This window comes from Mastacembelus armatus, chromosome 19 (assembly GCF_900324485.2).
Source record: "Mastacembelus armatus chromosome 19, fMasArm1.2, whole genome shotgun sequence".
Lineage (NCBI taxonomy): Eukaryota > Metazoa > Chordata > Actinopteri > Synbranchiformes > Mastacembelidae > Mastacembelus > Mastacembelus armatus.
The window spans coordinates 14,375,400-14,389,683 of record NC_046651.1 but is presented as its reverse complement, the minus strand read 5'-3'; the positions used below and the strand labels follow the sequence as shown (position 1 = coordinate 14,389,683).

Below are 14,284 nucleotides of genomic sequence, written 5' to 3'. Positions count from 1 at the left end.
CTTGTGGGCTGGTTATGGTCGCTTTAGGACCTGGCGGAGCTTTGCATTGAAGCACATGGTCCTCACTCATAAGACAACACTTCTCGCCAGTAATTGCCCTGGAATTGAAGTCATTCCAGTGTGCGACTGAGAAGGCAGCAGCCTGCGTCTGTGCCACTGTTTTCATCGCTCAGTTCCTTTAGATTGGTCAAATTTTCGCATTTGATCTGAGCATTTTAGAATCGGAAAGTGCACGGAGTTGAATCAGCTGCTCTCGGGATTTCCGAAAACACTTGATCAAATTTCAGGAAGTGATTTTATTTTGGGAGGTGGGGGCCCTTGCACATCAGCTGTTGCTGGACTGTGACTGCATGATGGTTGAGCTGCAGTGAAACAGTTGGCCAGTCCCGTCCACGCTTCAGCCGGGCACCATGAACCCCGGGAGCCGGAGTCTGAAGTTTGTTATACTGACAGCACTTCAGGTTTTATCTGTGTCTCTATCAGTGTGTGACCGGGTCGTCTTCAGATCTGCAGAAGGTAAGAGAGATCAGTGCGCTTAATATTTGTTATAACTAATAAATGTGCAAGTCTGAATATGTGTCTCATCAACAGTTTCATTAATGTGTGGCTGTCAAATGTCACTTGACAAAATGAAAACAAATCTTTAACCTGACTGCGTCTATCATTGTGGGTTTTGCCTGCTGCCTGGTCTCTTTCTTTTTTATTCTGCCTATTCTTCTCCCCTTTGGCTGTTTTGGGTACATCATGTTTTATGAAAGGCTTTGTTAGTACACCAGATTTACAGATCTGTAACACATGTTTGGGCAGAATAAAACATCTCCAGTGTAAACAGGCTTTCTAAATTCATGGCACTCTCTCAGTCTCTTCAGTAGATCTGTGTGTGTACATAGCAGAACGTAAAATATGAGCTTACAGTTTGCCTAATGTGTACCTCAGAGGAGAGGAGACGCTGTATAATTGATGATGCTGAAACTGTCTTTGGTAATCAGTGGTAGCTCCTGAGGGATTTCATAGGCACTTAAAGCATACTTCACTTCTTCAGCTCTCCACAAACATACTGAGGTCTAACAAAAGTAAAATGTCAAATATAAGTCTCACTGCTGGCTCAAGTAGCCAATCAGCTTGTTTGAAACCTGCATGTTATTCTGTGTTTATTATATTTGTGATATTGCAGCAACTAAGAGAAACTTGTGAGCTCTAGGGAAATGTTAAAAATGTGATATCAGTGTGTGTCTGTGTGTTTTTTTGGTTTTTTTTTTGGTCTCACACTGTGACTGCAAACCTCCGGGCTGTGGCTCATGACATCTCACTCACCAGTGTACCATGCCTTAGGTGAGATTCAAGGATAATGCACACAGTATTTCAAACAGTGGTCAGTGGAGGAGCTAGACTTGAATGTTGGCGCCTACAGAAAACTTTTACATCCAAGCACACTGGCAGTCGTGACACTTACTGTGGAATCCTGGGAATTAATTACCAGTAAGGGGAAGCGTGTAAATCTGGCATTGAAGCATGAGTAAGTTATTCATCAACAGCTCACTGTCATCAGTAGTTTGCCTTGATGTGTTTTTCCAAGAGTTCAGACTAGTCAAAAACCATCAATGCCTTGTGTGTGGCTGGGAAAGTCTGAGCCCATCTGTGACAGCAGGATATTTACCTGCTTGGTTATTTGGGCTGAATGAGATAAACAGATGGAAGGAGACGTGTGAACACGCACAGCACATGAGTTTAAATTTAAAAATGATGTGTGTGAGTGGCAATCTCTTTTATAAGCCTCTCCTCTGTCTGCAGCCTGTGTACCTTTGTCTGTACTGTCAGGAATCTAAGGCTGCTACGAAAAGATGGAGAAGTTCATCTCCATGCAGCGTCATGTTTGGATAAATATTTTAGGATACCGCTCGTTGAGCTTTCTTGTCGGTTTTCCTCTCCCTGTCTGTCTTGAGCATGTTTCTGTCCTAGCTGAGGAACATTTGTGAATGATTCCTCTGGTGGTTGACACACTTAGTGTCAGCCAGTATTAACTAGCCAGCTGCACTGCTTCAGCCAACATGAGTGTCTCCACCTTGAGCTGTGTATGCAGCCTGCATGCTGCACGGTTAGACAAATGAAAGTTGACCTGAGAATATATTTTTGGACAATAGTAAAACATTCCTTTAGCAAACGGTGTCCTCCCCAAAGAGGCATTATCACCGTGATGTGACCCTCTCAAGTCAAAGTCAGTTAGTATCTTCTTAGTATGAAAGGATTCAGATCTTCCAGATGAGTTGCTCAGGATATTTAAGACCCAGGAGACTGGCAAGGAGAGCTGGCCAATGTGTGGTTGTGCATTAAACCAGATTGATCAACCAGTTGCTGTTCCGCAGTGGGGATATTTATATAGGAAGGGGGAAAATATCTGGACCGTGCTCATGTGGCCGGGCCCTACATGTGTTGCATTAATTTCCTCAAAGCTGGTCTGCACTCATTTGACCACCCTAACAAAAGGCACAAGCTGAAACCTGATGCTCCTTCTGAACTTTGTCAGACTTTCACACCCAGACAGGTCAGAGGTGAGCTCAGCACGCCTCTCCCGGAGCATCTTCTTTCTTGTCTGGTCAGAGGGCCCGTTGGCTCAGACAGCTTGTGTCAGCTCTGTCTGGATTAGTTTAAGTTCACCCATAAAAAAATCCTTGACAGTTTATAAACCTGATCTGTTCTGCACAGCAAACCATTTTATTTTGTTAGAAGTTAAAAATGCCAGATAGTTATTTAATCAACAATTCCAAAACACAATAAAAAAACACATAATAGACTTTTTCTTCACAGCAGACATTTTGATACAGCACAGCATGAAAAGCACAAATGTAATCAATGGCATTAATAACAACTGCATTCCAATTAGAGTAGTAGTTCCAGGGGTTTGCTGTTGTGCATGTTGGTTTGCTGGAAAACTTATCAGAGCCCAGGCATTGCTGGTGGCACCTGTAGTTTTCCTGATATAAGGCAGGAACAAGTTAGCATTATAGTGATTATGGCCCAGCACCATATTATCAAAGAACAGAGCAATAAACAATGTGTAAAGCAACACAATTTGCTAAAATTCAGCAAAATTAAGAATCACTGAAAAACTGATGTTTTAGGGCAGTTGGGGAGAGCAGAACAACCTGTAAACACAAGATTCACATATTATATATTAAGTTGTTTCCAGCCATCTGATAAACATTAGCTTCTATTCATTCATAGCTTAAGCAAAAAAAATGTAGTTGATCCAATGTTAATAGAAACATTTTTCTTGATGCCATTTTTAGTGTGTATTTAATATTTACTCCTTGTCACCTTAGTGGGTGAGACTGAAATTGATCAATAGCTCCACAGTCTTGGCAAATATCCCCTTGTTACACATTTTTAAATTACAGTAAACGGATATAGCATTTTCACATTGTTAATAAATTTACTGTGGATTTATTCATCTTGTTTGCAACTTCATATTAGCATCGACCTTTTTACTATTCTGCCAGATCTAAATTCTGGCAGTGTCGGACGCACAGTGTGTAGAGGATGTTGAGCATTAAGCATTTCAAGAGAAAAGGAACCAATTGCAATTCCAGATCAACACACTGTACTACACTGTATGTGATAAGGAAAACATTTATAGTTTGAATAGACTCCATGTGAATATCTTTCACTGTAATTTGAAACAAAGATCTTAATGTCTCAGCTACAGGTAATCTATCATCCAGCTTGGCATATAGCATCCGTTAAGACCTGGCCTTAATATTCTACACTACGATATATGTTTCCTAATAGACATACACGTTAACAAGAACAAGGCAGGTTAACTCATACGTGGGTGAGTTTTTAACAAATTGGCTGAAACAAAGTTCTGCTGCTGCCAGTTGCTTTGTCTGTGACTGTCTAAGTTATGTTCCACAGGCAGACCTGTGATGTATTTTTAAGTGAAGCAGAACATCAAATGGCTACACACAGATGAAAGTTTCAAGAAAAACTTTGACCAATCTAAGACTGTTAAAAGTTTTAGACTAGTAGCTTTCAGATTTTCAAATACCTAGTGATAATAGCAGTTTTATTTATGCAGAGAGCTCAGGCTGGTGTAATAAAATTTCTTGTTTTGTCTCAGCAGCAGTACAAAATCTGAAGGCATTCAATTTACAATCATACAAGGACGAATAAGCAAATTTGCACATTTGTGCACCATCCAGGAAGTGGTGTGGGTGAAGAAAGTAATTAGTGCACAAATAACCAATTCATGAAGACAAATCACTGAAAGAGCATAGATTACTTTTTTAATGACCCTTCCCAGGATATGCACCTTTGCAAAGCCAAAAAAGTAAAACTAAAGTAAAAAAGCATTTTTTTTCATTTTTGCTTCATGAATAACTTTATAGCTTTGTTTTAACAAACATAATTGAAATATCGGTTTCATCAAACACTGTTATCGACCTGATTTGTTACAGTCTTTGAGAAACTGTCTACACTGAAGAAAATGACATGGTTGTCTCTACATATAACATTGAGATCTGGGGTAATATTGCAGCAGCCCTTGCTTTTCTTTCTTTGTCTTTCTGCCACATGTTGATGTTTTGGTTTTTTTGCTTTGAATGTGCGCCAAACATGTGTTTCCCATGGCAGAGAGGAGTTCCAGTGCTGTAAATGAGATCCATCATAGGGAAGATATTAACAAGCTTTCACACGACTCTGCTCCAGAAGCTCTCCAGCTTTGACCTTTGTTACTGTGGCACTCAGACCCCAGGCGGTGGAGCACAGCCCTGGGAGAAGGCTGGTGCAGTGATGGTATCACCCACTGGGGGCGCAACGTCTCAGACACCATTAGCCTCATGCTGAGCCAAGAGGAAATTTTTTGCTGCAGGACCATCTATTTCCTATGGAATAATTATGTGCTGACATCAAACTAGTGTGACAGTAAATGAGTTCACTATAGTAGATGGGGTAGAGAGGTAGAGACAGAAAGTCAGAGAGAGGGAGAGCACACAAAGGATCTTTTTACCAGTAGAGGGAGCCCAGTGAAACAGCTTTGTTATAACCCTAAATATGCTCTTAAAAGTTATCTGCCAGTAAATCCAACCATTAACAACTCTCATTACGGTGATGTTTGACACACTGCTACCTTATTAGATTTAATTTAAGCAGCTTGTGTGAATTCCTACACAATGTCATCTACAGGTTTCTCCGTTTCCTAGTGCAACCCTCAGGCTGTTGAGGGAAATGATGTCATTTCCCCTAACTGGGTTCGATATTTACTGTGGACTTATGCCAAGATTACCAGGCACTTTTCACCTTTGCTCTGTAATCCATATGAACCCTGTACCTCATGTAACAAATTACAGGGAGCAATGTTAGTGGATTAGATGATCAACAAAACATTAAGGTCTGTTTCTCAAGTGGCTGCTTTTCTTTGCTTGATACCATTTAGGGCTGCACTTAGCAATCATTTTCATTATTGATTGACCACCTTCAAACTGCTTATTTGTAGGTGTACAAAATGTCAGACGCAACGATAAATGCTCATTACCACAGGAACCCCAGGAGACATTTTGAAGCAGTTTGTTTTGTCTGACCATCAGAACCAAAAAAATGTTCTTTTACAATGAAAAAGAAAGGGAGAAAGAAAGGAAGCAATTCATAACAGCAAATTCAGCAAATATGTGATATTTTCCTTTACAAAGACATTATTAATTTAGACTTTTGGCTGATAAATTGCTGATTATCGCCTTGAGATTTTGTTGCTAGACTTTTTTGACATTTTATAAAATTGACTCATTGATTAATCAATAGAATAGTCAATAATAATTAGTCAGAAGGTTAAAAAAGGTGGTGAAGGAGTAAATGAGATAAGGAAAGTGGAATTCATTGCTTTTGTCTCAAGGTCATTTAGGAAAAACTGTCTCTGTGATGGAGCTTTCTTCCAAAGTATCATTCATCATTCTATTCCCAATCATCATTCAGTTTGAATTAGCATAATTTGCCCACTCTGATTGGGGATAAATTGAGTTCGTGATATGCCTGTCAATCACCTGTTATTAGATGAACAATGACCATAAACAGTCCCCAGGTTTTCTCCCACGGGCTGATGTCATTACCAGTGTTTGGCTCCAAAACTTTGCTGGATCATGTCTCCATCCCTGTCAGTGCTCTGATTAAAGACATCCACTATATCTGTATAAAAATGGTTGTGGATACTCACTGTTGATAAAAAAAAAAGTGATAACATTATTAAATATTTATCAAGAACAGACTTTTATATAGAACAAGAGAACAACCAGTTTCTTTTTTGTTTTTTTTTTTTTGTTTTGCTTTTTTATAACTTTTTTTCTCTTTGTATTCTCAGTTCTGCTTTAAAGTGTCCTCTTCCCACTCTGCCCTTATCATTTCCACATGCTCTTATTTCAAGCCCATTCTCTCCTAAGGTTTGAATAATAACTAAACACCGTCTGCACATGTCAAACATTGCTGGAGTCCCTGCCACACTTGTTTTGTACCTTTCATGGGATTCTTGAGAGTCTCCTTCAAGCTGTTAAAGGCTTTGTTTTTCATTTTCAATCTCACATATTTTTAAAATCGCAGGGAATTTCTGTCAGAACAACTATGGAGTGTGTCCTTGTGTGCTTTTTTTTTTTTTTCTCTGTGTCAGCTATCAGGCAAGGGTGACTGTGATTACAAGTGCTCTTTATTGATGTGTGCACTTATGTGCAGCCTGTATCTCATCTCAGTGAGGACCCCTGCACATGTGGGGGCCACGGCCTCATCAAGTGTGTCGATGAAAAGAACAGCAAGCCATTTGTGTTGGAAAAGCAAAGATTGTTATGAATGCATTATTTCATGGTTGCCTGTCACGGAATGAGTTGTGGTTGGTTGCGAGAAAGCAGACTCTAGGGTTTCATAAAGCTGAACAGTTGTTGATGCGTTTTGGTGGAGCAAAGTGAAGGGGAAAGAGAAGGGCCTAAGCTGTTAGAGGGCCACAAGAAAGGATGTCTTGAGATCTGCAAAAAACTGATGAAAGTCATCTGTCCTTTGAGACAAGCAGCTCATAGGCTGTAGAGAGCACACCATTAAGAACAAATTTGGTGACTTTAATGTCAAATGGCAGTTAGATGTCAAGGCTGTGTAGTAGAAATTTTCCAATCTTGTTAATTATTGACAAAACAGTTTAATATTGGGTCCTGTCCCCAGGTTGGGAACTGCTGACATAGAATCTCACATATTTTAAGATCGAAGAGAATTTCTAAAAATCTCTGCCAAATTTTAGTCTAGATTTAGGTGCCTAGATGTCTCTTGACCTGTAAATCCCTTAATCAATGCATAGTGTGAATCTTATAGTAGTAGAGTGTGTAACAGTGCATACAGAGTATACTAGATTTGATTATGCAACACTGCTATGGAAAGCCAAATTTATTGCTTTATTCAGTCATAAGTCTGTATCACATTTCATTCACCCACACACAAACATACACACACAGTCCCATTCCCACATAAATAGACATACAATCCTCCCACCTAGCACTGATTTTATTGAGGCAATATAAATGGCATAAGCCGTCTCTGTGTGCACTGGAGCGTAAAGGGAGCTGATCATGGCCAGGACTATGCTTTATTAAGACCTCTGTTTACACTCTTCTTTATTGAACATATAAATAAGTCTACGGGTTTTGGTGCCACTTTTACCACTCCCTTAATGCTTCTGGTGGCTCTTATAACATTCTAGTTAACAAAAGCCACTTACAGACGCCACACTAACTTTACCAAGCCTCTCTCTCAAACATGCGGAAAATAAATGAGCCTGCAGACTATTTCCACTAATATAATGCCAGGGAATTAAACCTTGTACCACATTGAAGTGACAAAATGCTTATTCACGTGCAGACTTTGAAGTCAAGGAGCCAAACACTGCCATTCTGTGTGTGTGTGTCAGCCTCATAAATCGGCTAACCACAATGTGGACTTGACCTTTCTCTGTCAATGTATTTCTCCTCATCTGTACTTTTCTCATGGGTTGTCATGCATTTCCTTACTCAGCATGCCCTCTGTGGCCCCCAGATGGTGTAGTTTTCTAAAAGTAATGAGGGTAGGATGCTTCTCCTGCTCTTGCGTATGTGTGTGTGTGTGTGTGTGTGTGTGTGTGTGTGTGTGTGAGATGCTGTCCGGTCCTTTCTGGATCCTGCGTCTCATCATTAGGCTGGAGCTGGATGAGGACTGCTGAGCTGGTCACTCCTGGCTCTTCGCTATCAGCTGGAGCAGCTTTGTGATAAACTCCAGAGTGGTGTTTCCTCAGAGGAAAACCAGAACAAAGCTCAGCTGGGGGGGAGCTGTGCCTGACCTGGGTTATTAATGCTGGATAATAAGCAGACTCAGCAATTTAGTTGGGTGAGTCATGCATTGAGAGAAAGATGAGATCAGAACCTTCAGTCTGCTGGAAATAAAAAATCTGTGACTTGCATGTTCCCTTCGGTGTGTTTTGTGTTTATATGTGTTTGTTCATTTTGAGACACATTTCAAGGAACTAAGTTTCAAATTAAAAACACACCATAGATTATATTCAGACCACATGCGTAACTTCCCATGTCTCCACTGACATCACCCTCAAACTAAATGTGTTTCCCTGCTGTTTGGAAATGCTTAATGGAGCATCAGTGGAAGAAAACAACACAAAAATATACAAGCAAACATTTGATTTAGGAGGTTTGCACAGAAACAAATGGTACTAATAACCCCTGCTGTTTTAGTAAAAGACCCAAGCTCTGAAATAGTTTCCCCACTGCAGGAAACTGATTACTGCAGGAACCCTGTTAGCAATGTCCTCCAGTGGCTCACTATTGCATCCTGTCTGTCTGAGTGTAGTGATGCACATTTTAGAGACATTACAGCTTCTGTCTCAGTTATGAGTGGTAGGTTTTTCCACCACTTCATCTCCTGACACTGTGAGCGGGGACATCAGTATTGGATTTTGGAGCAAATATATTTCTAAATGACTGACACCACAGCAGAGCTTCAAGTTCTGTTTCCCTTCACAGGCCCAGTTAACACCCTGTCAGAACAGAGAGAGAGGAGATAAAGCATGTGGGGAACAGTATCCTAAAGCCACGTCTAATCCCTGCACTGTAACCTGGACCCTAGCCCTGCTTTAGGAGTTATCACAGCAGCAGCAGCAACCCGAGCTCCTCTTTGTTCCAAACTCTCTATTCCTGAAGAACTGTGGAGCTCTGCCAAGCTTGAGTGGCAGAGAGGGTGGTCAGGGTTTCATCACAGCCTAACAGTTCTCATTACTTGATGTCTAAAAGTGCTGATTAGTGCTGTTGTATTCACGTCTTTATGGCAGAGGAGACAGATTTCATTTTACCGACAGCTATAAAAAGAAGGTGAACATATATTTAGGCAGAGCGAGGATGTATCGGAGATGGTATTTTGTCATCATAGATAATTGTTAGTTATGAAAAACAAAAGCACTAGTTGTGTGCTGTGACAGTGAAAATCCATCAAATACAAATACTATGATTTTATTTAATTGCCACTTTGTGTTGCGAGGGAGCAGTACTGTCAGGTTGGTGATGTTGCTTATGGGGCTCAGAAATTTAATAGCAGGGAGGAATTCATTATGTGTATCATTTGTAGAAATCGGGTAAGAAAATATATTTGTGTCCACAACAGGGCCTGGGTTTTACAGATGCTTAAAGAAATTAGGGTAAAGGACAAGTACCATAAAGTTCACTGTGTGTTTTCACACCTACATTTTGTCTTACAGGGAATCTTTTGAGCACAACTGTCCAACACAGACCAACAGCAGAGCAGAAACACTATGGGACCACGGTACCTCTACAGCTGGTTGGACAAGACTGGAAACCAATCAGCCAGCTGAAATCCCAGGTGACAAATAGCAGTTGAGAGTTTTCTCAGCCTCTTTTTCAATTGTTGCTGTCTGCCCCACACTGGTCCAGCTATTTTCAGCTTACTGAGCATGATGTCATGAAAATTTGATGGTGATGTTCATGGTCACCTGATTTCTGGTGTTTCTGGGGATCTCTTCACTTTCAGTCCAGTATCCTTAGGTAAAGGTTTATTTTCATGACATTTGCTGTAGAGTCACTATAAGGTCAAACTATACACAAGAAACACCAAAATCCAGAAGGTGGATCTTTCTCTGTCTCTGCCAAAGATGGAAACTTATTTTAGACACTTCACAGCTTTCAGCTTTCTTCTTAAATATTTTAAACTCAAGTTTTACTTAAAACCTGTTTTCAACCTGTATTCAGAAATATCCCAAAATAACATATCTGATTGATTAATTATCTCAAATTTAACAATTGGTGTTTAAAACTAAAAGTCTAAACTGGTATTAGATCAACCAACATTTATTTCTAAACTGAATATCATTACGTTCTTGGTTCACTGTCTTTTTTTTCATGTTATTGTTTATTACAATGCCAGACAGAGTGTGTAGGACCACATACAGACACAGGGATAGCATTTGTTGCTTTTTCGTGTTCGGTTCAGTACATTTCAAAACCAGACAGCTGAACAATATGTTAGACAAGAAAAAAACTACCACCCGACCCACTGGAATCTGGGATCCTTGGCTCTGTTTGGTGTTATAATCCCAGCCTCTATAAAAACAAAACACATGGCTGCCAGGCTGACTTAAAAACAGAGCTTTGGTTTCCAGGTTGTGTTACTGAGTCAATTCATTTGTGGATTAATTTGTTTTGGATTTACTAAATGGACTAGGTGCCACAAGGTTTCTCTGGGATCTTATTAGGCAAAAACAAAATGAAACAAAACAAAACCTTGGATCAGCAAATAGAATACTCGAAATAAGGGTAATATTAAGTCCTCATTTGAATATATTACTTTGTAAGTAACAGCCCCAAACATGCAAGGCACTATTTTCTCTGCAGTTCCCTGAACTGAGCATTATACAGTGTGAGGGAGATCAAAACACACATGTAGAAAACTGCCTGAACAGAAAATAGCAGGAACCTTAGTCCCACATGGCTTATGCAGTGATGCTGCCTAAAACCTTAAGTGTTCTGCTTCCACATTCACTTATGATCCACTAGACATTCTTCTCCATGGGGGATGGATGACTTAACCTAGAGCAGCGCTCTTTGCCACAGCTGACCCAAATTGAACTAAATGTCTGAAATGTGCTTGTGCGTGTGGTTGCCCAGTGATATGGAGAATGTGACACAGAGGTTTTTTTTGTTTCTGTCTCTGAGTGAGAAGGCAACACACAGGAGGAGAGACATTATGTGGCGACAAGTGAATGAGTAGGCGTGTGTGTGTGTGTGTGTGTGTGTGTGTGTGTGTGTTTGCGTGCATGTGTGTGTGTGTGTGTATCTGTGATCTGTGTGTGGGCGGACGTGTGTGTGTGTACATGCAGCCGCGTTTGCTGCACAGCACGACTGACAGAAGAGATGTACGACTCGGTGCCACTTCATCTGACTCTAACAGAGACACACGGTCTCTCTTTGTGTTGTAACTCGGGTGTGAAGAGTCGTGGCTTTCTGAGGGATTAATGTCAAATGGAATAAAAACATAAAGCTAATCCTCTCTCCTCTTCTTCTAAGATACAGAGTAGCTTCATAAGGACTTCCAAGTGCTCACATCAATTGAAAACAGTCTTCTATGTTTCTCACACTACTGGGTGGCTCAGTAAAAGTTTCATCAAGGTTGGAATTAAGGTTCTATGGAACCATTTGCTGTTATTTATCTTATTGCCACGTAAAACCAGTTTAATGTGGTTTTATAAATTTGATGGCAACCATAGCCATCTTTCCTCAATCAAAATGCTGTGTGCTGTCTCCTCAGAGTCACCCTGCATCGCTGAAGCTCCTGATTGAAGTGGAAGGTGAGCAGCTGCTCCTCGCTCTGGAGAAAAATGAGTAAGTGTTCCCTCAGTCCATGCTATGTCTTAGCTTGGAACTGAGTGCTTTCTGGAGTACAAATGAGTGACATATGTGCTGCCCATGGGCAGCAACTGGGGCTGTAGCCAAGCTGTGTGTCACACATACAGTAACAGCGAGGGAAGGGGTGGGAGGACGGCGTTCTCCCTCACATTGCTATTGCATGCATTGCAGTGCTCTCTGCACTCTCTGGTCTTTTTGTGTGCCGAAACAAAAACTTGAAAGACCAAAATTCCAGAATAGATCAACCAGACATTGATGAAAACCGACATCTTCCTCCTTTTTCTCCTTCTGTCTTTTCATTTGATCTATGGGTGGAACACAGGGGAGAAGGAGGCTTTGTTTGAACACAGGTTACACTCAGCTCTCTGTGTATTAGGATCTTGTCAACACATTGTCAGTCAAGGGACTGGCAAGGAGGGGGAACATCAAGATATCAGGTGATTGTAATAGGTACAGTGTGACAGCGACGTAGCTCTTGATCTGGTTAGAAGAATATTTGTCATTTTACTTGCATTTTCTGACTGAATGTGGCCTTGGTCTCAAACAGCCTCTGAGTCGGGTGTTTTCTGAGAAGAATGGTACGTGATTGATGGAGCAATATGTTTTTCACCCAGTTCTGCTGCCACACATGAGCACCCAGGAACAAGCAGAACTGTCTGTGAGAGAGAAAAAAGGAGAGGAAAGCAAAGAGAGAGAGAGAGAGAGAGAGAGAAAGAGCGAGAGCGAGAGCAGATGGGTTTTTATGCCAGAGTCAGCCATGAATCTTAGTTGTTTTCCAGACTTAATATATGTAAATTCCACCTGCAGACTGTGGGACAAAGCTTTCAACACCAGCAACCACAATTTTATGGCTTACCTGCTTTGAAAATATTTTGATGGGAAATCACACTCAGTCTTTCTCTCGAATAACATCCCTGCTTTGCACAGGTGGGGAATTTGCAAAGCTGACTTGTAGATTGTCACATTTTTAGCACCATTTATGGCAGGGAATTACATTCTCTTACAGGAAAAACATTTCATTTCAAAATGGGAACTAAACTTTTCCCATGTGTTCAACTGCAGTGGAAAAACACCTTGCATTCCCATGCATCACCCACATGCCCCTCATCCAGCACTGGCTGCCACTGTTGTCCAGCAGTATTATATGTGAAGTCCACATCCACAGTTGAGCTTAAACCCTGAGCCAAGAGGAACAAACAGACGATGGAGAGGGGCAATCAAGATCTTCTAATGAACTTGAGCTCTTGCTCTTGAGCATGATGGAAAAACTCAACTCAAACAAACCTCTTTAACGTACTGGCAAAAGTTGAAATTTCATAATCTGTTGATTCTCACACCCTTTTATGATCTTAAAAATGCTACTTCCAAAAGTCAAAATAGGAGTTTCTTCATGACATGTTTGACAAGAGGAGTCAAAAACAGGGTGTGGATTTGAAAGATGTGTTATTGAGTGATTTTGCTCTGTGGATCAGTACACGAGAGCCAGAACTAAACCTGCTGTGGTGACATTAAGTGAAGGTTCTTGTCTGAGGTTGCTGGCAGAGTGGCTGCATGCCGCTGATGAAATCCAGTTGTTCAAACACAGCCGGCATCTGTAGAGGAGGAAAAGAAATGTGGTCCAGAATGAAATGATTTCAATTAAAGCCCTGGATTTATTTTTGTTTTCTCAGGTCTTCCCTTAATAAATATTGCTGGCAACAAAACATAAGTGAGGTGTGCTACACAGCTGAATGCAATCATTTCTGTTGTATTGAGAGGTGAATGTGTTCAGCGTGTAGGTCTATCTGAATTCACATCAGCCCTGCAGTGTAGCAAGGGTTGCCTGGGAAGACTGGGGTGCATGACAATTTTATCACAAACAGCTTTACATAATTACATTTTTTTGTTTCTATTGACTCTTTGACTAGAGCCATACAACATTATAAAACACATCTCTTAAATCTGTAGTGTGTCAGTTTGACCTATTGTGAAGATTAAGTTTGACATTTAAAAGTCTTATGTTTATATGTATGTTAGCTTTATCCCTGGTGTTGCAGTGTTCACCCAAAAAAAGTAATATATTATTAGAAAGTCTACTCAACATTTTTAGAGAATAAAAATCCTCCGCACACTGGAGCAAGAAGCAGTTTTATTCATATTCTTACAATAATTCAGATATAATCATCTACATCTATTTGACATCAGGGACATGCTGTCACAAACGGCCACATAGCATCAGTCCAGTAAATCACTGAATTCAACAGAGGCAAATTCACTCAAATTGAAAAGATACTGTATAATATCTGTATTGTGCAAAATATGATATGCAATCATACTATACTATAATCATACTATTGTCCTTATACTGTGGTATTCATTCTCATAGTAGT

The 14,284-nt window shown here is 40.5% G+C and overlaps 1 protein-coding gene across 4 annotated transcripts in view; it reads left to right on the top strand.

Annotated features, from left to right (window-relative positions):
- The first annotated feature begins 66 nt into the window (after window positions 1-66).
- Window positions 67-14,284, top strand: part of adam12a (ADAM metallopeptidase domain 12a) — a 61,502-nt gene continuing 47,284 nt past the window's right edge. For all 4 annotated transcript variants that reach the window (XM_026315372.1, XM_026315371.1, XM_026315370.1 and 1 more), the window contains exons 1-3: window positions 67-516; window positions 9,755-9,876; window positions 11,818-11,891. In XM_026315372.1, the coding sequence (XP_026171157.1) occupies window positions 411-516; window positions 9,755-9,876; window positions 11,818-11,891 (302 nt within the window). In that variant the 5' untranslated portion in view covers window positions 67-410. The remainder of the gene's footprint in view (window positions 517-9,754; window positions 9,877-11,817; window positions 11,892-14,284) is intronic.